The 16,976-nt window shown below is 54.2% G+C and overlaps 6 protein-coding genes across 6 annotated transcripts; 3 read left to right on the top strand and 3 right to left on the bottom strand.

Annotated features, from left to right (window-relative positions):
- Positions 1-155: 155 nt before the first annotated feature.
- PG998_002003 (uncharacterized protein) lies at positions 156-1,005 on the bottom strand (the record flags this gene model as incomplete). Its single annotated transcript, XM_066868821.1, has 4 exons — positions 156-568; positions 634-721; positions 827-846; positions 939-1,005. The coding sequence occupies 4 exons, from the start codon at positions 1,003-1,005 to the stop codon at positions 156-158; spliced, it is 588 nt and encodes a 195-aa protein (XP_066737236.1).
- A 3,058-nt stretch (positions 1,006-4,063) lies between these two features.
- Positions 4,064-7,667, top strand: PG998_002002 (rho GTPase activator; the record flags this gene model as incomplete). The annotated part of the gene is made up of 5 exons (XM_066868820.1): positions 4,064-4,303; positions 4,368-5,067; positions 5,120-5,273; positions 5,314-7,171; positions 7,227-7,667. The coding sequence occupies 5 exons, from the start codon at positions 4,064-4,066 to the stop codon at positions 7,665-7,667; spliced, it is 3,393 nt and encodes a 1,130-aa protein (XP_066737235.1).
- A 1,270-nt stretch (positions 7,668-8,937) lies between these two features.
- PG998_002001 (erg26- C-3 sterol dehydrogenase) lies at positions 8,938-10,152 on the bottom strand (the record flags this gene model as incomplete). Its single annotated transcript, XM_066868819.1, has 2 exons — positions 8,938-9,573; positions 9,655-10,152. 2 exons carry the CDS (start codon positions 10,150-10,152, stop codon positions 8,938-8,940), a joined length of 1,134 nt encoding a protein of 377 aa, XP_066737234.1.
- A 1,264-nt stretch (positions 10,153-11,416) lies between these two features.
- Positions 11,417-12,831, top strand: PG998_002000 (ubiquitin-conjugating enzyme/RWD-like protein; the record flags this gene model as incomplete). Its single annotated transcript, XM_066868818.1, has 2 exons — positions 11,417-11,878; positions 11,944-12,831. 2 exons carry the CDS (start codon positions 11,417-11,419, stop codon positions 12,829-12,831), a joined length of 1,350 nt encoding a protein of 449 aa, XP_066737233.1.
- An 803-nt stretch (positions 12,832-13,634) lies between these two features.
- PG998_001999 (uncharacterized protein) lies at positions 13,635-14,656 on the bottom strand (the record flags this gene model as incomplete). The annotated part of the gene is made up of 2 exons (XM_066868817.1): positions 13,635-14,546; positions 14,606-14,656. 2 exons carry the CDS (start codon positions 14,654-14,656, stop codon positions 13,635-13,637), a joined length of 963 nt encoding a protein of 320 aa, XP_066737232.1.
- A 407-nt stretch (positions 14,657-15,063) lies between these two features.
- Positions 15,064-16,685, top strand: PG998_001998 (uncharacterized protein; the record flags this gene model as incomplete). The annotated part of the gene is made up of 3 exons (XM_066868816.1): positions 15,064-15,258; positions 15,313-15,675; positions 15,732-16,685. The coding sequence occupies 3 exons, from the start codon at positions 15,064-15,066 to the stop codon at positions 16,683-16,685; spliced, it is 1,512 nt and encodes a 503-aa protein (XP_066737231.1).
- Positions 16,686-16,976: the final 291 nt, after the last annotated feature.

Below are 16,976 nucleotides of genomic sequence, written 5' to 3'. Positions count from 1 at the left end.
GAGATGCTGCCCAATTGGCGTTCTGGGTAGTCGGTTGGTGTTTATTTGTGCGGCCTACCTTGCTGTCCTAGCCTACACGTGCCACTGCATGCATTCATGATACGGAACCCAACTTTTGGATCCAATCCAACCCATTCCTTGCTTGAACGTGTCTCTCAAGCAGCACTCGACTTCTTCTTCTTGTCGTCAACAAGCTCGATGTTGTCCTCGGGTATATCCTTGTACTTCTCCAGCAGGAACTCCTCGATTTCGTCGCTTACATCACCCTGAACGACAATCTCCTCGCCGCCGCTGGGCAGCTTGGTAACAGAGGAGCCAGTGGCGAACTTTTTGCCGAACTCTTTGGAGACCTTCTTGAGCTCGAGCCCGAACGCTTCGAGTCCCGAGACGGCCGTGACGTACTTGCGCTTGTTTCGTTCAACCCGCTTGATGGTGATGACGCTGTTGGCCATCTTGTCCGCCTGTTTCTGCTCGGCCTTCTCGGCCTGGGCCGCCTTCTTCTTCGCGTCCTTTGCGGCGCGCTCCTGGGCGGCGACGGAGAGGTTGGCCGTGGCGGCTTCTAGAGCTTCTGTAGAAAGAGAAGGAGCCACGCGTTAGGATAGTGGTTGCGCCACCTAGGATAGATAGACATACCGGGTGACCATATCTGCTCGTACATAGAGGGATGGGCCTTCTGTAGCCAGTCCTGGCATTTCTTGGCGGTGCCTCCATACTCACAGTACTGTTCGATTTCGACCGGTCAGTTCGAGTTTCAGCTTGAGGGTGGCGCGGAATGGGGAAGGAAAGGGTTCGCCCTGCTGCTTGCGACAGACAGACATAGACATACCTCTGGGGGAAGAGTACAGACTGAAATCATCGTACCACCGAAATGTCAGCCATCAAGCCTTTTGGGAAGTGGAAAAGCTTTGCAATGTTGGAAAAGAAGATGGTCTGCTTACCGCCGCAATAAGTTACATGGCGCCCCTGGGGCTCGCTGGGAGCATCTGCTGTTTCTGTATCTGCCATTGAGAAGACTGATACATGTAACGCGGGGCTATTTTGGAACTGCTCTGGATTGAGAGTCGGGACGGATAGCTCTCCTTCACAGTCGTCAGTCCAGCATTGCGGGGTCGTTGACGGAATTCCTTACATTGAGCAATTTTGGTGGGGCAGCCTGAGAGGGAGAGACACAAAAAGGTAAGAAGGCAAGAGGTAAGGCAAGGCAAGCCGTGCAGCCGCTACTTACATTTGCTTCAACACTTTCGGAGCATTTCTTCGGAACTTCATACGTGCTACATAACTTCCAAAAATACCAGATGAACCGTCTATATGGCTTTGGCGCATGGCGAATCTTCGATTTTAGAGAACATCTCCATCACCTGGCACTTCAACCAGATCGCCGCTTAGTTTGACGGGCTTCAACCACCCCCCTGTTTGCAACTATGTGGTGTTTGGCGGTCAACGGTAAGCCACCATCATGCATCGCTCGCACTAGTCCAGCCTCGAGACGTATGCGGAATGGGATATATGCGAAAATGGCAATGTTTGTTTCCAGATCGGTGTGAAGAACAATTGATATCACTCAAGCCATCCCGGTCACCTCGGTCTAGGTGGTGGTGCACAGGCACATTTATGGGTGTGAGCTTGAGCTTCTTCCGAATAGGGAGTGATAGAGGGCTCATGGTTTTCTCCCCTACTTAACGTGATCGGATTTACAGATAGGTACCATAGCGTCAGTGGGATCTGGCTCTTGGAAGTTATGCATAAGCTTTTACGCATGGCAACAAAGTCGTCACTTGCTTACCCATTAACTTCAGGTACAGGATCTCACATAGGCTGTATGCTGTATGCATGCAGATGAGGTTGGAGCGGCCCACCTTCAGTCGGAGGTGTGTTGGGTATGCTCCAGCGGGATACCTTAAGTATCCAGGGGCGGTGAGATTGTAGGGTGTAGTATTCAAGTCACCACCATCTTTGGTCAATTGGTTCAGGAACCCAATGCCGAGGGACTAGACTGGGATACGAACAACAATCAACAAAGCAGATTACTTGCTAGGAGCTTGCAGAACGCGTCCAGACTCTCTGCCTGCTAATTGCACTTCCATACTATCTGGCGGACCAACTGTACCAAGTGTGTGCATTGATGCTTAGAGCCATGCAATAGTGAAATTGCAGCCACGTGACGCCGGGCTGGTCTGAACCTGCTGCACGAGCTCCAGACAGCGCTAACAACAGTCCTGACTCGATTTGGAGGGGGAGAGAGAACTGAAACCAGTTGAAGAAAGTCCTCGGTATAGGTCGAGCTGGTCGTGACAAGAGTTGCAAGACAAGAAAAATGCTCATATATATTGCAGATTAATACGGCCACGGCCATGGCTGATCCTCCTTCTTTGTTTGGGCTCGTACTCGAGTCGCATCTCCTGCTTCATCTCTGGTTGTTGGAGCACGCTAACTGTCATCTACCTCCACCCACCCACAGGACTCTCTCACACACACACACAACACAACAGGCACAAGGTTCCTGGGCTCTGGGGCTTCTTCTGCTGGGCTGGCTAGCTGGCTTGTTGGAAGCTCTCCCTCGTCGCTCTCGTCGCTCTCGTCGCTCGTTGGTTTCTAAGTTAGTGTGCCTGAATGGGCAAGGAGTATCACTCATCCACCCCCCTGGCGCCGCCCCAATTGCACACTAAAACACATCCGTACCGTACCGTCCAGCAACTGGATGGAGACCTCACCATTGATTGATGGGCCTGTTTATCACCTACATGTAGACTCGGGAGGCAGGGGACTTGATGTATCGTTCCAGCTCATCTACCGACAGCAATTTGATTCTACCAACGTTGAACATTGAGTTGAGCGCCTAATGTACACTTTGCCCAGCAGATCCATCCCGTGGTATCCAGTGCTGTAAGCTGCCTAGCTGTACTTTGCTGTACTGTAATCCAGCGTCGCCCACTTGTTCCCTTTCCGCCTTTCCAATTTCCAGTCTCCAGTATGTACTAAGGTTGCACCTGAATGATCGAGCTAGGCTTATTTCCTCCCCCCATCTGCCCCCCTTTGGTCTCCCAAAAGTTGCAGCGCCTTGTACCAGCCCTCCTGTCCTTCCTGTACTGGACTGTCCTCCTCTCCGCCCGTTCTGCACTGCACACATGCCCAACTTGGCTCACTGGCAACTGGGCTGGGCATAGCGCATAGTACATTACCTTCACGTACGTTATTACAAGTAGTTGAGCACCCGGGAACGCGACGTCGGTTTTTTGACCGATACCCTTGTTTCCCCTTGCCGGTCACGATATCTTCCCATTTCCTTGTTTCTGCCTTTCGTGCTCGACGTTCTTTGATTCGACTTCCCAGGTATGTGTGGACTTTTTGCTGCTCTTCCCCGTTCAATCTGCAAGGTTGCTTTCATTTCGTGAAGCCCGCCGGCCCCAGCTATTTTCTGCTTGTCACCCTTTCTCGGCGGCATCCAACTTATTCCATCTCCTCCCTCCCTCCTAGCACCCCCCCCGGCCTGGCTTCCCCCCATTCGATGAGGAGAAGGGTTGTCGCAGGGTCCAAAATATCCCAGTCCCCAATGAACCAGACGGCACACTCTAGCAACCCAATCCAGTGCACCGCACCCCAAGTCATCCATCTTTAAACTTACACACTTAATAATCCGAATGCAGAGACCAGAACCTGCTGCCGCTGTTGTTGCTGCACGACACCGATAGCCACTGCAACCCGTTCGGTGTCCCCTCCGCTCGTCGCACGTACTATCCGTTGTGGAAAGTCAATAGTTGTCGCCCGCCCAATGCCCAGGTCTGACGTGGGACAGCACCCCCAACCGCCACATTGCCGTAACCAATAGACACTGCGACTGCCCTGTCCTCTGTCAATATAGAATAGGTCGCCATTGAGGAAGGACAACGACCAGCACCCATCCCGGCGAGAAGCATCGCGTGGCGGCGACGTGACAGGCACCTCTCTCTGTCGCTAACATGGGCTCGGATTACGGAGGCGGTCTGGCTGGGGACCGCATTCACGGTCACCCCCTCCGCCGCCCATTACAGAAAATAGCTACCAGCTGGACAGGGACCGCCTTCACATGACACCGAGTCCATCGTTCCAGAACGGTGGCTTCGCTCCCCCGAACCGACCGCCCGGCTCTCCAGCCCTCAGCGTTGGCAGCGATACCCGAAAGAGCCAGGAGAGAAACAGGTCAAGAGGACGTGAAAGGAAAGCAAGTGGGCAAACACGGATATGCCACAAGTGTGGAGAGCCTTTGACAGGCCAGTTCGTGAGGGCACTGGACGGCACATTTCACCTGGACTGCTTCAAGTGCAGAGTAAGCCCTCCTTTTGATCGACGTATCGTTAGACGGCGACGCTAATACATGTGGTGCATTTCAGGACTGCGGCCAGATCGTCGCATCCAAGTTCTTCCCGGCCGAAGATGAAGAAGGCGGCGGCCAATATCCGCTCTGTGAGACGGACTACTTCAGAAGGCTCGGGCTTCTTTGTCACCAGTGCGGAGGTGCGCTTCGAGGATCGTATATCACTGCCCTTGACCGCAAGTACCATGTCGAGCATTTCACCTGCTCCTTGTGTTCAACGGTTTTCGGCGCTCAGGACAGCTACTACGAGCACGACGGTAACGTATACTGCCACTACCACTACTCTACCCAATTTGCCCAAAGGTGCAATGGGTGCCACACTGCGATTCTCAAGCAATTTGTTGAGATATTCCGCAATGGTCAAAATCAACATTGGCATCCCGAATGCTACATGATTCACAAGTTTTGGAATGTCCGCCTCACTCCCGCCCAGGACGGCGGCGAGCCTTTTCCGGAACCTGAGGATACAGCTGAGAGCCGCGAGCTGGTCAAAGTCGAAGAGGAGAAGATGGAAGACAAGGTCTATCGGATTTGGAGCGTTCTCTCGACGTTTGAAGAATCGTCGGCCGCGTGCATCTCTGATATGTTATTGCATGTCAGTAATGGTGCCTACATTGACGGCGTCTTAGTAGCCAAAAAGTTCATTCTACACGTTGAAGTTCTCTTTACGGCCGCGGATAGACTGGACGATTCGATGAAGCAATTCGAACTGAAAGGTGCGTGCCTTTTAAATTTCTTTACTGGGTATTGTTAACTGACCAAGTACAGGGCTTTCATACGGTCGTGAAGCAAAACTACTCTGCAAAAAGATCGTTTCCTTCTTTTCTCTCCTTTCGAAGACCCAGGACACAGGTGTTCGGAAGCTGGGTGTTACCCAAGAGCTGCTATCGCTCGTCACAGGCCTCGCCCATTACCTTAAGCTGTTAATAAGGATCTGTCTGCAGGGGGCTCTCAAATTCGAGCGAGAACAGCACACCCCCCGACGGACTCTACCAGTTCCTCGAAGATCTCAGCCTGATAGAATCGGCCAAGAACGAAGACAATACGCTGCAGATTACAAATGGCATAGCGCGCCTGTCGGCTAACGACTCGGATCAGTGTACATTATGTCGGAAACCCATAGAGGACCAGTGCGCGTTGAGTGGGGACAAGAGGTGGCACGCCACTTGTGTTTCTTGCGAGAGGTGCTCGAAGGAGCTAAGTATGTTTCTGGATCAGGCGCGTGTTCAGCGGGATCTCAAAATCCTCTGCGCAGACTGTGACGCACAGTCTGGTGGCACGGGTCAGCCTGTGGAACACATCTCCAAGCTTCAGCAGTATGTATTCCTGCTGAGGGTTGCTCTTGCAAGACTACTGGAGATCCTCAGGAATAACGGCGCTCTCCCTCACACATCTGAAGACCCCAACCTGGGTGGATACAACTCGGCCGACGGGCAGAGGGCACCAAGCGACAATGTTGCCCCTATGTTGACATCCGACTCACGGTCAAAGTCGTTCGCCGGAGGCGAAGCAGAGAGGCATCAGAGAGAGTCGTCTTATGAGAGCACTCTCAACGATGTGCGCCGGCTTCGAAGCACCCGCCTTGACAAGCATCTGTCATCTAGCCTTAGGAAGGCTCGAACATCCAGGATAATGGATGGGCCTGATGGACAAGGAGTCAGGCCTGGCTCTGCTGGGGCCGACATGGCGTCTAGAAACAGAGACATCCAGGAGGAAGAGCGCGAGGGTGGACTTGGTGGTTCAACAGAGCAGTACTTCGGACATCAAGACGCCCTTACTCTGGATGATATTCCTCGGATCGTGGCGGTGGAGCAGGCCAAGGAGAAGCAAACAGCGCAAAACAGGCAAAGCCGTCACGAGCTATTCCGTTCCCCAGCAACCCACCCCGTATTTGGGGCTGGTGCTAGTGGCGGCCATCAGAGATCACAATCCGACGGACGCGATGACCCTCGTCTACAGGCCGAGCCCTCACCACAGAGAGGTTCAAGCAAGTTCTTCTCAGAGCTCTCGGGTTTGGAGTATTTCATTGTTCGCCACGTTGCTGTGCTCTCAATGCACCCACTGCTTGAGCCAGAGTTCTCTCTCGAGGATCTCCTGAGCCTCATCGAGGCAAGAAAGCCCCCGACATTCTGGAACAAGTTTGGAAAAGCATTCGGAAACAAGGAGAACAAGAAAAATGTCAAGAAAAAGGGTGTCTTCGGTGTGCCGCTGGAAGTCATCACCGAAAGAGATGGTGCAGACTCGACGGACGGTGTCGGCCCTGGTGCTCTCCGTATACCAGCCATTGTCGAGGACACAATTACTGCCTTGAAAAATAAGGATCTCTCGGTTGAAGGTGTCTTCCGGAAGAATGGAAACATCAAGAAACTGACGGAAATGGTCAACGCAGTTGACCGTGAAGGCTGTGACGCTGTCCGTTGGAATGATGAGACACCTCACCAGCTTGCGGCGCTGTTGAAGCGGTATCTCCGCGAGCTTCCTGATCCTCTCATGACCCAAAAGCTCTATCGCGTGTGGATCGCCGCAACTAAGATCAAGGATGCCGACAAGAGGAGGCATTGCTTACATCTCATTTGCTGTCTCCTTCCTCAGCTCAACCGGGACTCACTGGAAGTTTTGTTCAACTTCCTGAAGTGGACTGCCACCTTCCACCAAGTTGACGAGGACACCGGCTCCAGGATGGATGTCCACAATCTGGCTCGTGTTATGGCCCCCAACATCCTCTACATTAACACCAAGAACCCGAGCTTCTCAGATGAACCAATGACTGCTGTCGCTGCGGTTGAGGAGATGATTCAATACAACGATGAAATGTGCATGGTAAGGGTCCTTTGTGGCAGTCAATCAGTTGTTTCCACCGCTAACTTCCCAATAGGTCCCAGATGAGCTCATGGATATCCTGAGTGACTCGTCGTTGTTCAGCAACAACACTGATATCACCACCAAGGAGATCCTCAAGCGTATTGGGGATCGGTCAGTGGGAGGACCCAGGCATTATGATGCAGAGCTTGTCAACAGACAAGACAACATCAGGCCATTGGCTACCAGGGTGGACACGGACCCCGGCGCATGGCATAACGAGCGAAGTGTCCCGGTTCAGGAGCCAGCAATCCCCTTCCCATCCAATCAAGGGACGCCTCCACAACGGTTCCGACAGCCTGACCATGGACCTTCGCCGTACCCTGAGCAGTATGGCCCTGAACAACGCCCCGAAGGTATAGAAAATGGGCCACGTCAGTGGCGGAACTCAGGCTCGGCTCAGAACCCTGCTGCATGGGGCCGACAGAACAGCTCCATCCCTACCGGCACTGGGTAATACATGTCACCCGACTTTTGGTATATATACCTCTTCCATCTTCACTGCGGTCGAGCTCTATTCGTTCCGGAGCGACCCCGCAGTTTCCTGCCATTTCGCAGGAGCTCATTCACGACATAGCATGATTCTGGTGTAGACAGACTTTGACAGCATTTTCGGCCGGCGTTTGATGAAATCCATTCTACCTACAAAAAGATGATGGTTCTGCGATACATTCAATTCCTGTTTGCGACCTCAGCGAGGCTTTGTCTACAGGGGCAGGATTTGATGCCCCGTTCGTTCTCATAGTGGCCCAGCCCAAGATAGCTGCGCTGGGTTTTTTTTATGTTGGTTGCAAAGCTTGGAGTAGTGTGGATCTATGACAGCCATTTCCTTTTTGGCTGGTCTTCTTCAATGCTTACGTGCTGGGTGCGGGCGGCTGGGACGTGGTCTTCTTACTTTATCAGTGTCCACGAACTGCTGAAGATATGGGTGGATGGAGGCTATCCAAGTTCGACCGATGGGAAGAGATGTTTGGGTATTGGCTCAAATCAAATATGACGTCTCTCTACATACCTCCTGATAAGGAAGGGCCGGCATGTGGAAAGCCATTGCTTGTCCAATACTTACTTACCTACCTGCTCTCAGTTTCTGGGCATGTTACCACCATCCTCTGACCCGACAAATCAACACCAATCACAGATTCGAATGGCTATAACGACTTTTATCAAGCCAGCACAGCGGGATGCTCTTCTGAGGACAGCTGTTATACCAGCAGCACAAGGCAGACGTTTACGTAGTTAAGGAATAGGAAGATAGTTGCAGTCGAACTAAGAAGGAGGAGCCCCTCAAGCAGGATGCTCATAAATCCAAGATAAGCCATCCCCAGAATTGCTTCTTTGCTTTTCACTATACCAGTGATGGCTTTATAGACAGAGCACAGTAATATCTGTCTCATGGGCGTGAAATCTCAACAAAAGTACACTGTCTCACAAACGGCTGGTCACGACTTGATATGTATGGTATTATTAAATAAAGTACGAATATCGTACATCGCCTCGTCCCTCGCCATTTGTATTTATTTTCATGTGCTGATTCCATGTGTATATTTTGCGTATCGCTTTCATGCATCGACAAGAGGGAGCGGCCGGGGCTTCTCCGCTGCATTCTTCCCACTTGGGTCCAAATGGATCGTGCCAAAGATGATGGTCTTTGTATGACTTCGGCCGCTAGGTGAGACATAATACAGTCCATGTCGGCGTGCATGGCAGACGCATTGTTCCTCGTTCACTCAAACCTTCTTCTCCTTTTTCTTCTGCTCCAGCGTCCAGGCCACGGCACGCTTGACGCCTTCCGACAAACTGACGAGGGGCTCGTAGCCGAGCCGTCTCCGAGCCTTTGTGATGTCGTAGTAGCGGGTCATGCAGCTGTAAATGATGCGCTGGCGGTTGAAGGTGGCGGGCTTGTGGACGATGCCAAAGTAGACCTCGCTGAGGAAACCAAGCATGAGGCCCGTCTCGCGCGCCAGGGTCCAGGCGCTGCCGGGGCCCTTGTCGCTGCCGGCGGCGCGCCAGACAGCGCGCGTGAAGTCCCAAAAGTAGACGGGTTCGCCGTTGGTCACGAGGAAGGCCTCGCCGTCGACGCGCTCGTGGTCAAGGGGCTGCGTCTCGGCGGCCGCCGTCACGAGGAGGGCGCGCGCCGCCAGCAGGTGCGCGTGCGCCACGTTCTCAACGTAGGTGAAATCGAAGAGGTTCTCGTTCTCGCCGATCTGGACGTTGTGCTTCCCTTGCTCGTAAATGTTCACCATGTGGTAGATGGCCTGCATGTCTCCTTCGCCGAAGATGCCGGAGGGTCGGATCGAGGCAGTCAGGAGGTTTGGCGCAGTCTCGGATCGGTTGGCGGCAAGGGCTATTGACTCAGCTTCGGCCTAGTTGGGTGAAGAGGGACTGTTAGTCACGGCACGGCGCGCGCACACTCCAGCAGGGAGTAGTGGTGGAAGTGAACATACCTTGGTCTCGGAGTAGTACTCGCTCTGCGCCTTGCCTCGGATGACGGGGTGGGCCTCGCTCGCATTAATCAGGTCGTTCTTGTTGTCGCTCATGATGCTGGCGGAGCTCGTGAAGACCAGTGCCTTGACGCCGGTCTGCTGGCACGCCGTCACCACATTTCGCGTGCCCTCGATGTTGACGCGGCGGAAGAGGTCGTGGCTCACGTTGCCACTGCCCTGGGCCGGGGGCGAGGCCGTGTGGATGACGACGTCGGGCTTGATGCGTCCGAACTCCTTGAGCAGCTGGTCAGGGTCGGTGATGTTGGCATCGACATACTCGACGTTGTCCGAGGCGGGCCGGCGGTTCTTGGTGCACTGCATGTCCAAGACGCAGACGTGGCTGCAGCTCCAGCTGCGGAGAAGCAGGTTGACGACATGGTGGCCCAGGAAGCCGCAGCCACCGATGACGACGACGCGGCCGAGACTGAGCTTCTGCTGTTGGGACTTTTCCGTTGCCATGGTCGCGGATTCAATGGGGTTGACTAGGTGGCTGGCAGGGAAGTTATCGCCCCGTGGAATTGTGATAGATTGGCAAAGACAACAGCTAACACCTAGCTCGCCTGCGGTCCAGCAGTAGTCGATGGCACGGCGGCCGGGGCCATTGAGTCGCCGGGTGAATGGGGTGATCGGCCAGGGGTCCCTCCCTTATTCGACCCCCCTCACCGCCCTATAGGAATGTGGGTATCTCGGGGATGTCGCCCGATTGCGATGGAATCGGTGCGGCAACACGGGGGCACTGGGCTGGCGCTCTCCATGGCGAAAGTCATAAAAATAGCAGCAGCCCAGTGCTGACTTCCTTACTCACTTACACGCAGAGGCGAGGGTTGCTGCCTAAGCTCCCAACTGTGAGCTGTGTGTGAGCGAGCTGGGGCTTGTGAGACGTGAGCTGCACATACAGGCTGGCAGGGACAGTCAGTAACTGCTCGACCTAGTTCAGGCTCACAGCCCTCCTGTATGTGTGTATGCATCCCGTATCCAAAAGGTAGATCAATACAACGTGGTGAAGGTGAAGGTGAAAGTGAAAGTGCCCCGCACTGGTCTGACTCCACCTCCCACCTCCCGCCAACACCCCTCCTCCGCCCAGTCGCCCTGTCACGCTACTTTCACTGACACTGCCTGGATTCCGTCTCGAATGCCCTCGACCCTGCTGCTGTCATCATAGAGGCGTCCCCAGGTACCCGACATTGTAACGTGCAGATGCCGATATCCATATGGACAGGCCTCGATAGATTTCCCGTCTGTTCTGTCTCCCCCTAGATTCTGCCTTCGGCTCTGGGCGTGACTGCGAACCTTCCACTGACAACCCCTCCTTTCAGCTGAGTCGACGTGGAATAGCCTCAGCCCGTTAACCGCGTCCCATACACACCCGATTGTTCATCCGCTTTTGTTTATCCCCCTCCTCGGCTCTTATATCGCGCCCCCACCCTCGAAATCGTGCTACTCGGGGAAGCCTGGAGGCAACTTTCCCTGGGACCTAAGGAGAGAGAGTTCGCGTTGCTGCTACTCGCGTCGCAGTCGAGGCTGTTTGCGCCCACTACTTGCTCTCTCGCCTTCCGAACCCCCCACCATCGCTGATACCAAACCCAAACTGTGTTTCGATAACCCTCCCTATCACTACAGTAGTTTCTCTTCATTCTTTTGATGCGGTACATCCTTTCATTGTCATATTCTACGGTCTTGGCCGACTTGACTTGCCTGCAACTGTCTCATCCAAGCCGCCGCCATGGCTGACCAGTCCATCATCCGCATCACCAAGGAGATTAGCGACCTCCAGAAGAACTCAGACCTCTCGTTGGCCGTGGCCTTCAGGGATCGAGACGTGCGCAACGTGAGGACCTTGATCATCGGCCCCCACGAGACTCCCTACGAGTTCGGCTTCTTCGAGTTTGCGGTCAAGTTCAACAAGGAATACCCGCGTAAGTCGCCGGCCGTTACCGCCATGACCACGAGCAACGGCCGCTGTCGCTTCAACCCCAACATATACGCCAACGGCAAGGTCTGCTTGTCTATCCTGGGCACTTGGCGCGGCGAGCGAGGTGAGGAGTGGTCGGCCGCCCAAGGTCTGGAGTCCATTCTCCTGTCCATCCAGAGTCTCATGTCCTCCAACCCCTACGAGAATGAGCCAGGCTTCGAGGACGCCAACGAAGAGCACGACAAGAAGGCCCAGAAGGAATACGTAGCCAAGGTAAGCTTTCGGTTGTTTTCGTCGGACTGGGTGGTGGCGCGCGTGTCCAGCTAATAAGCCCATAGATTCGACACGAAACGCTCCGTATTTCTGTTATCCAGCGTATGGAAGAATACTTGGGCATCAATGCCGGCGGTATGGTACAGCCAGCCCCGGTCGCAAATAACGAGGACTATGAACTTGACATGGCCGACGAGGATATCGATGAGTCGTCGGTACCTTGGGAGCCATTCAAAGATTTGGTCAAACACCGCTTTCTCTGGTATTATGATTCATACCTCGAGGCCATCGAGAAGGCAAAGAAGGAAGTCAAAGATGGGCAGGCATTTGTTCGCATGCCGTTCGAGGGCTCTAGCAACATCATGGAGGGCAAGTTTAACTACACCGAGCTCGAGCGCCGCCTGCGACATATCAAGGCCACCCTAGAGGTGGAATCAGAGAGATGGGCTTCAGAAGGCCTCCACCCTAAGGTCAAGGACGGAACTGTAGCCGTTAATCTCGCACGTCAGTTTGAACAAATCCGAGAGTCATACAAGAGAAGCGAGGTGCCTCACAGCGTGGAACTGGAAAACGGCAATCCCTTTGTGTGGAACTTGACGTATTTTGGACGTCCTATGACGAACCTTGATGGGGGCTCGTTTCGCTTCAAGCTCAAGTTCAGCCCTCGCTTCCCCGAGGAGCAACCTTCAGTCAGGTTCGAGACGCGAGTTTTCCACTTCCGAATCGCCCAAGATGGAACGCCCTGCTACACGCCAAACCCGTCACGCCGTGAAGATATCAAACAACATATAGATGCCATCATCAATGCCCTGGAGGAAGAGCACCCGCCCTACGACCCACGGACGATAGTCAACCCCGAGGCCTACAAACTTTTCTGGGGGACTCCTGAGGATCGCAAGATGTACAATCGCCGCCTTCGTCGGTCTGTACAGCAGAGCATAGAGGATCTCTAAGGGAACCTTGAGTCGCCACCCTTTCCCTCACCCTTCCGATATGTACTTTACGAACCAGACGCGTATTCCCCTATGCGTTGGAGCCGGTCTTTGGCCGATTGATGATTCACGCTATTTGATGTTCACGACTGCAGATTCCCTGGGTTTTCATTAATATCCATTTGCTTTTTTTGCAGCTGGCAGATGGCGATGCCATCAAGGCGTTTGAGGATAACGGACGGAGTGGATGGTCATCATCAAGGGAACACAACACGGTCACTGGCATGAGAAGACGAAGACATCATCACTTGTAGATCTAGGTTCTAGTTTCCCTAGCTCTAGCGCTGCAAAAGCGTGTATGTTTCTGCTGACAAGGAAGGTTGATAATAAAACCAATGGTTCAGATAATATGAACAAGAAAGCGTCCAGTCCTGCTGAAGTGGTTCCTTATCATGTTGTCTGGTACCTTGTTGTGTTGAGTTTTGCTTCATAACAGACATGTAGGTAAAAGTGATGATAGAACTCTTATTACCTATGTCACTACCACCCAAGTTACTTTGTGATCTTCTCGTTTCTGAGATATTTCTGCTGTGGCTGCTCTTCTTAAGCAGAAGAGGGCGAGCAATTGTGGTGTCGCCATTTGGAACTATGACAGCAAGCCCAGATACGTACTCTTGGAGGTGGTTCGCTGGCAAGACTGATGGCACCATGACTGTAATGCAATGCTTGCTAGAGAAAACGTCTGCCATGCATAGTGGTGCCTGTTGCTGGTAATGTTCGCAGCACATGATGCACCCCATTTTCAGTAGCAGAATACCGGGCGTTCATCGAGGCGGGCCTTTCGGCCTCTTGCGCTCAATCTTATCCCGTAGGGGGTTGTAGGGCGCCGCTACGCCAACCACTTCCTCTTGTTTGCCAGCCCCTTTGAAGTCGTAGCGACCATCTGGTGTGACGGTAGCAGGAGTGCCCTGGCTCGGCCGGGCCACCTGCTCATTGTGCAGTTTGTCCAAGGACTCACCTGTGACGGCGTATTGCGACCAGTTAATAGGCGGGCACCGATAGACGTTTTGCGCAGCGGGCAAGGCCGACCAGGGTTTTGATTCACGTTTGGGCTGCGTCACGTCGTTCTCATCCTTGATTCGAGTGTCGCCATCGTCGTCCTCGCCTGAAGACGATGAGGTCGACGAGCCAGGCCGCCTCGAGCTGGCTGGGTCGCCCGTCATGCGCACCCCGCCGCTCTCCAGGTCGGCGATGAAGGCCTCCGGGTCTTCCAGGGCGGCTTCTTTTGCCTTCTGCAGCGCAACCATGTCCTTTTTGGCGTTGTTGCTCTGCATCTGAAGGATAGATATGGCCGACTTCAGAGCCAGGACATCGGGGTTCGTGTCAAACTCAATGGGCTCTGGCGGCGGCGGCGGCGCGACGACGGCCTGCGCGGGATGCGACGAGTAGGCATGTGACTGGCGTGGGGGAGGGAACTGGACCGGGTTGAGTGGAGGTGTGATGGGGCTCACCGGTGGCCGCGGCGGTGAGGAAGGTGCAGCAGTGCTTGGTGCTGCGGCTGTGGCAGTAGCCACGGTGGTCGGCACCGCTGTAGCTGCGGGCGGCGCTCTCTGTGGAACGGTGGGTATGGGTACTGGACTTTTGCTTGAGGTGGTTTGTGAGGCTGGCGGTAGTCCGGCAAGGGTTCCAGTGGGCGCAGAAGGAGCCGGGGAGCAGCCGCTCGAGCCGTAGTCGCACTGGCGTTGTTGTTGTTTGGCGGCGCATAGCCAGCAATGTTGGGCACTGGGACGGGTACTGGCGTCTGGGGGATGCCCGTCCCGTCCGTGTTGAGGGTAAGGCCTGGCATTGCGATCGCATTCGCAGTCGCCGATGCAGATGCAGATGCAGATGGCCGTCGCGAAAAGGGGGAGGCCGGGAGGGCAGAAAGTTGGTCTGGATGGAGCAAATATTAAATACACGCAGACGGCCGACGGGCGTCAAGGCTGTCTTTTGGTGGGAGAATTGAGAGAGGAGGACTAAAGGAGAAACGGGTTGGAGCGGTGGATCCCGACGGTCGGGAGATCGACAGACAGGCATCTTCAGGCGACCCAATCAGGCCAATATACCGGGGTGGCCTCTAACTAACTAAGGACTTGCTTTCCAGTCGTTACCGGGCAAATATCAAGGCAATTGCCTGTTCGCATTCCGCCATCGCCGGCGCCTTCCTCCCACCGTCTGCCACACACACGCGATTCCCTTGAAATTGCCCTTGCCATGTGCGACTCGCGTGTTTCGGCTCCCCACAGCGACGGGCTGTCCCCTACACCACAACTGTCTCCTGTGTTCTGTCCGGCCTCTCTCTTTACCCAGGATCAACACGGGTTCCAGCCAAGTGTTGCGCAATCTGCACAGGAGGGCATCGAGCATCACACGACTTGGGAAGCCCGTAGGCCAAGAGACCTTGCGCCCGTAAGCCTCAAGCTACACAAAGAAATGTTCACATCGCTATTCGAACCGACCTAGGCCTTTCAAGGACATGCCCCTTACGGCTGGACATCTGACAAGCCCGCGGGACTAGGTACAGCCTTCGAAGCTAGTGTACTTAACTCGAAGTCTCCGGTTACCATGGTAGTCTTGGACCGTCTACGGAAATCGAAGTCGCCTGCCCTCTTCGCATCGCCAATAGCAGCCGATACCATACCGCCACAAAGGCCAGTGAGTCCCCAACTGTTCGCCGCACCCACCCCCGAAACTTCTCCTACCCCATTAGTATACCCACCGGCTCTCGCACGCAAGCTTGCCTGGACAACTCGAACTGCGAAGGCTCAAACAGTGATCAAGTGGGTGGGACGTCCAGTCGTTCCCCCTTTTCTGGCCCGAAAGCCTGTACGTGGCCAGACATCAAGAGTGAGAAGCTACCAAACACCCAACTGTACGAGCAGGACGGGGAGTATGCAGCCCGATACCACCTCGACCAACCAGACTTAAACAAACCCTCCTCTGAGGGGAAGGTGAACACCAGAAAGAAACAACGTAGAAGCACGTTGCTTAGTTTGCCTGCGTCTTACACACGAAGCACGGCGTCGATTGGAGACCTTCTGGAGACGAGAGACCCAGGTCCCAAACCAAGGAAGGCGTCAAGGGCTCATCTTTTTGGTGATTTCACGTTACCTTACAAGTCCCCGCGAATCAAGCGCACCTCCTTGGCTCAGCATAAGACGGCCTCGTCCTTTGACGCATCACAGCTGGTTCAAGTCTATACTACCGCCCCACTACGCCCGTCCTCAAGTTCTCAACCTTGTGCTCCTTCGGTGAAAACACCAAAACTTGCCGTCGAACCTTTCCCGCCGTATGCTTGGGGGCACATAGGAGACGGCAGAGTACCTCAAAGCCAGCCCACGGAGTGCCGACCCGCATCCAATTTCCTGAGAATGGGCCCCAGCGACAGCATCGCCACGGCCGTGGACCGCCGCTCTAATAGTGGCGGAAGGAAGAGAGGCAATTCGACTTCCGAAGTGGACAAGCGGAAAGGGAAAGAGGGAAAAGGACGTTGGCTATCGCAGCTAAAAGAATGGGTATCGGTGTCGGAACCCTCGACTCAAGCACTCAAGCAACACAAAAAGGACACTTACAAACGAGCTGGCATTGCGCTGGATGATCCTCGAGCGGGAGCGAAGCTCCATATCCCAACCACGACTCTACCATCGGATGCCATCAAGCCTTATGGGCGTGGGCCAGAGCCTGAGGAAATTGCTAAAAGACGAACGGAGAACAAGAAGAGACTTCGTCAGTCCTTCAGCACCACCGGAGGGACATCGCAAGGATCGCGCTCTAGCACGAGCCAACACTCGTCGATGAGCAGCCTCCCCATGCATTATCTGAGAGAAGATGTATAAGCAGACAATGGCTGACGGTTCTGAGATGGTGGGCACCGATTAACGGCACGCATGGCGTTTGGGAGTTATCTTCTTGGGGTTGTATGCACACAGCTCTCCCCCGTCTGGAATGCCAAGTAGGCCAAGGGATCGGAATAGGGGCGCACCTAAACCCAACATATCAGTAGTAGAGTCTGAGGCTGCTTTGCTGTACGAAGAACTAATCATACAACTGATCTCTTGGTGCGTATTTCCTGCCTACAAAGCTACAGCACCGAGTAGTGGCATGCATGCACGTAAAGGTGCATGTGG

This window comes from Apiospora kogelbergensis, assembly GCF_038363985.1.
Source record: "Apiospora kogelbergensis strain CBS 113332 chromosome Unknown utg000001l_segment0_segment0, whole genome shotgun sequence".
NCBI lineage: Eukaryota > Fungi > Ascomycota > Sordariomycetes > Amphisphaeriales > Apiosporaceae > Apiospora > Apiospora kogelbergensis.
This window is presented reverse-complemented; position numbering and strand designations above follow the sequence as displayed.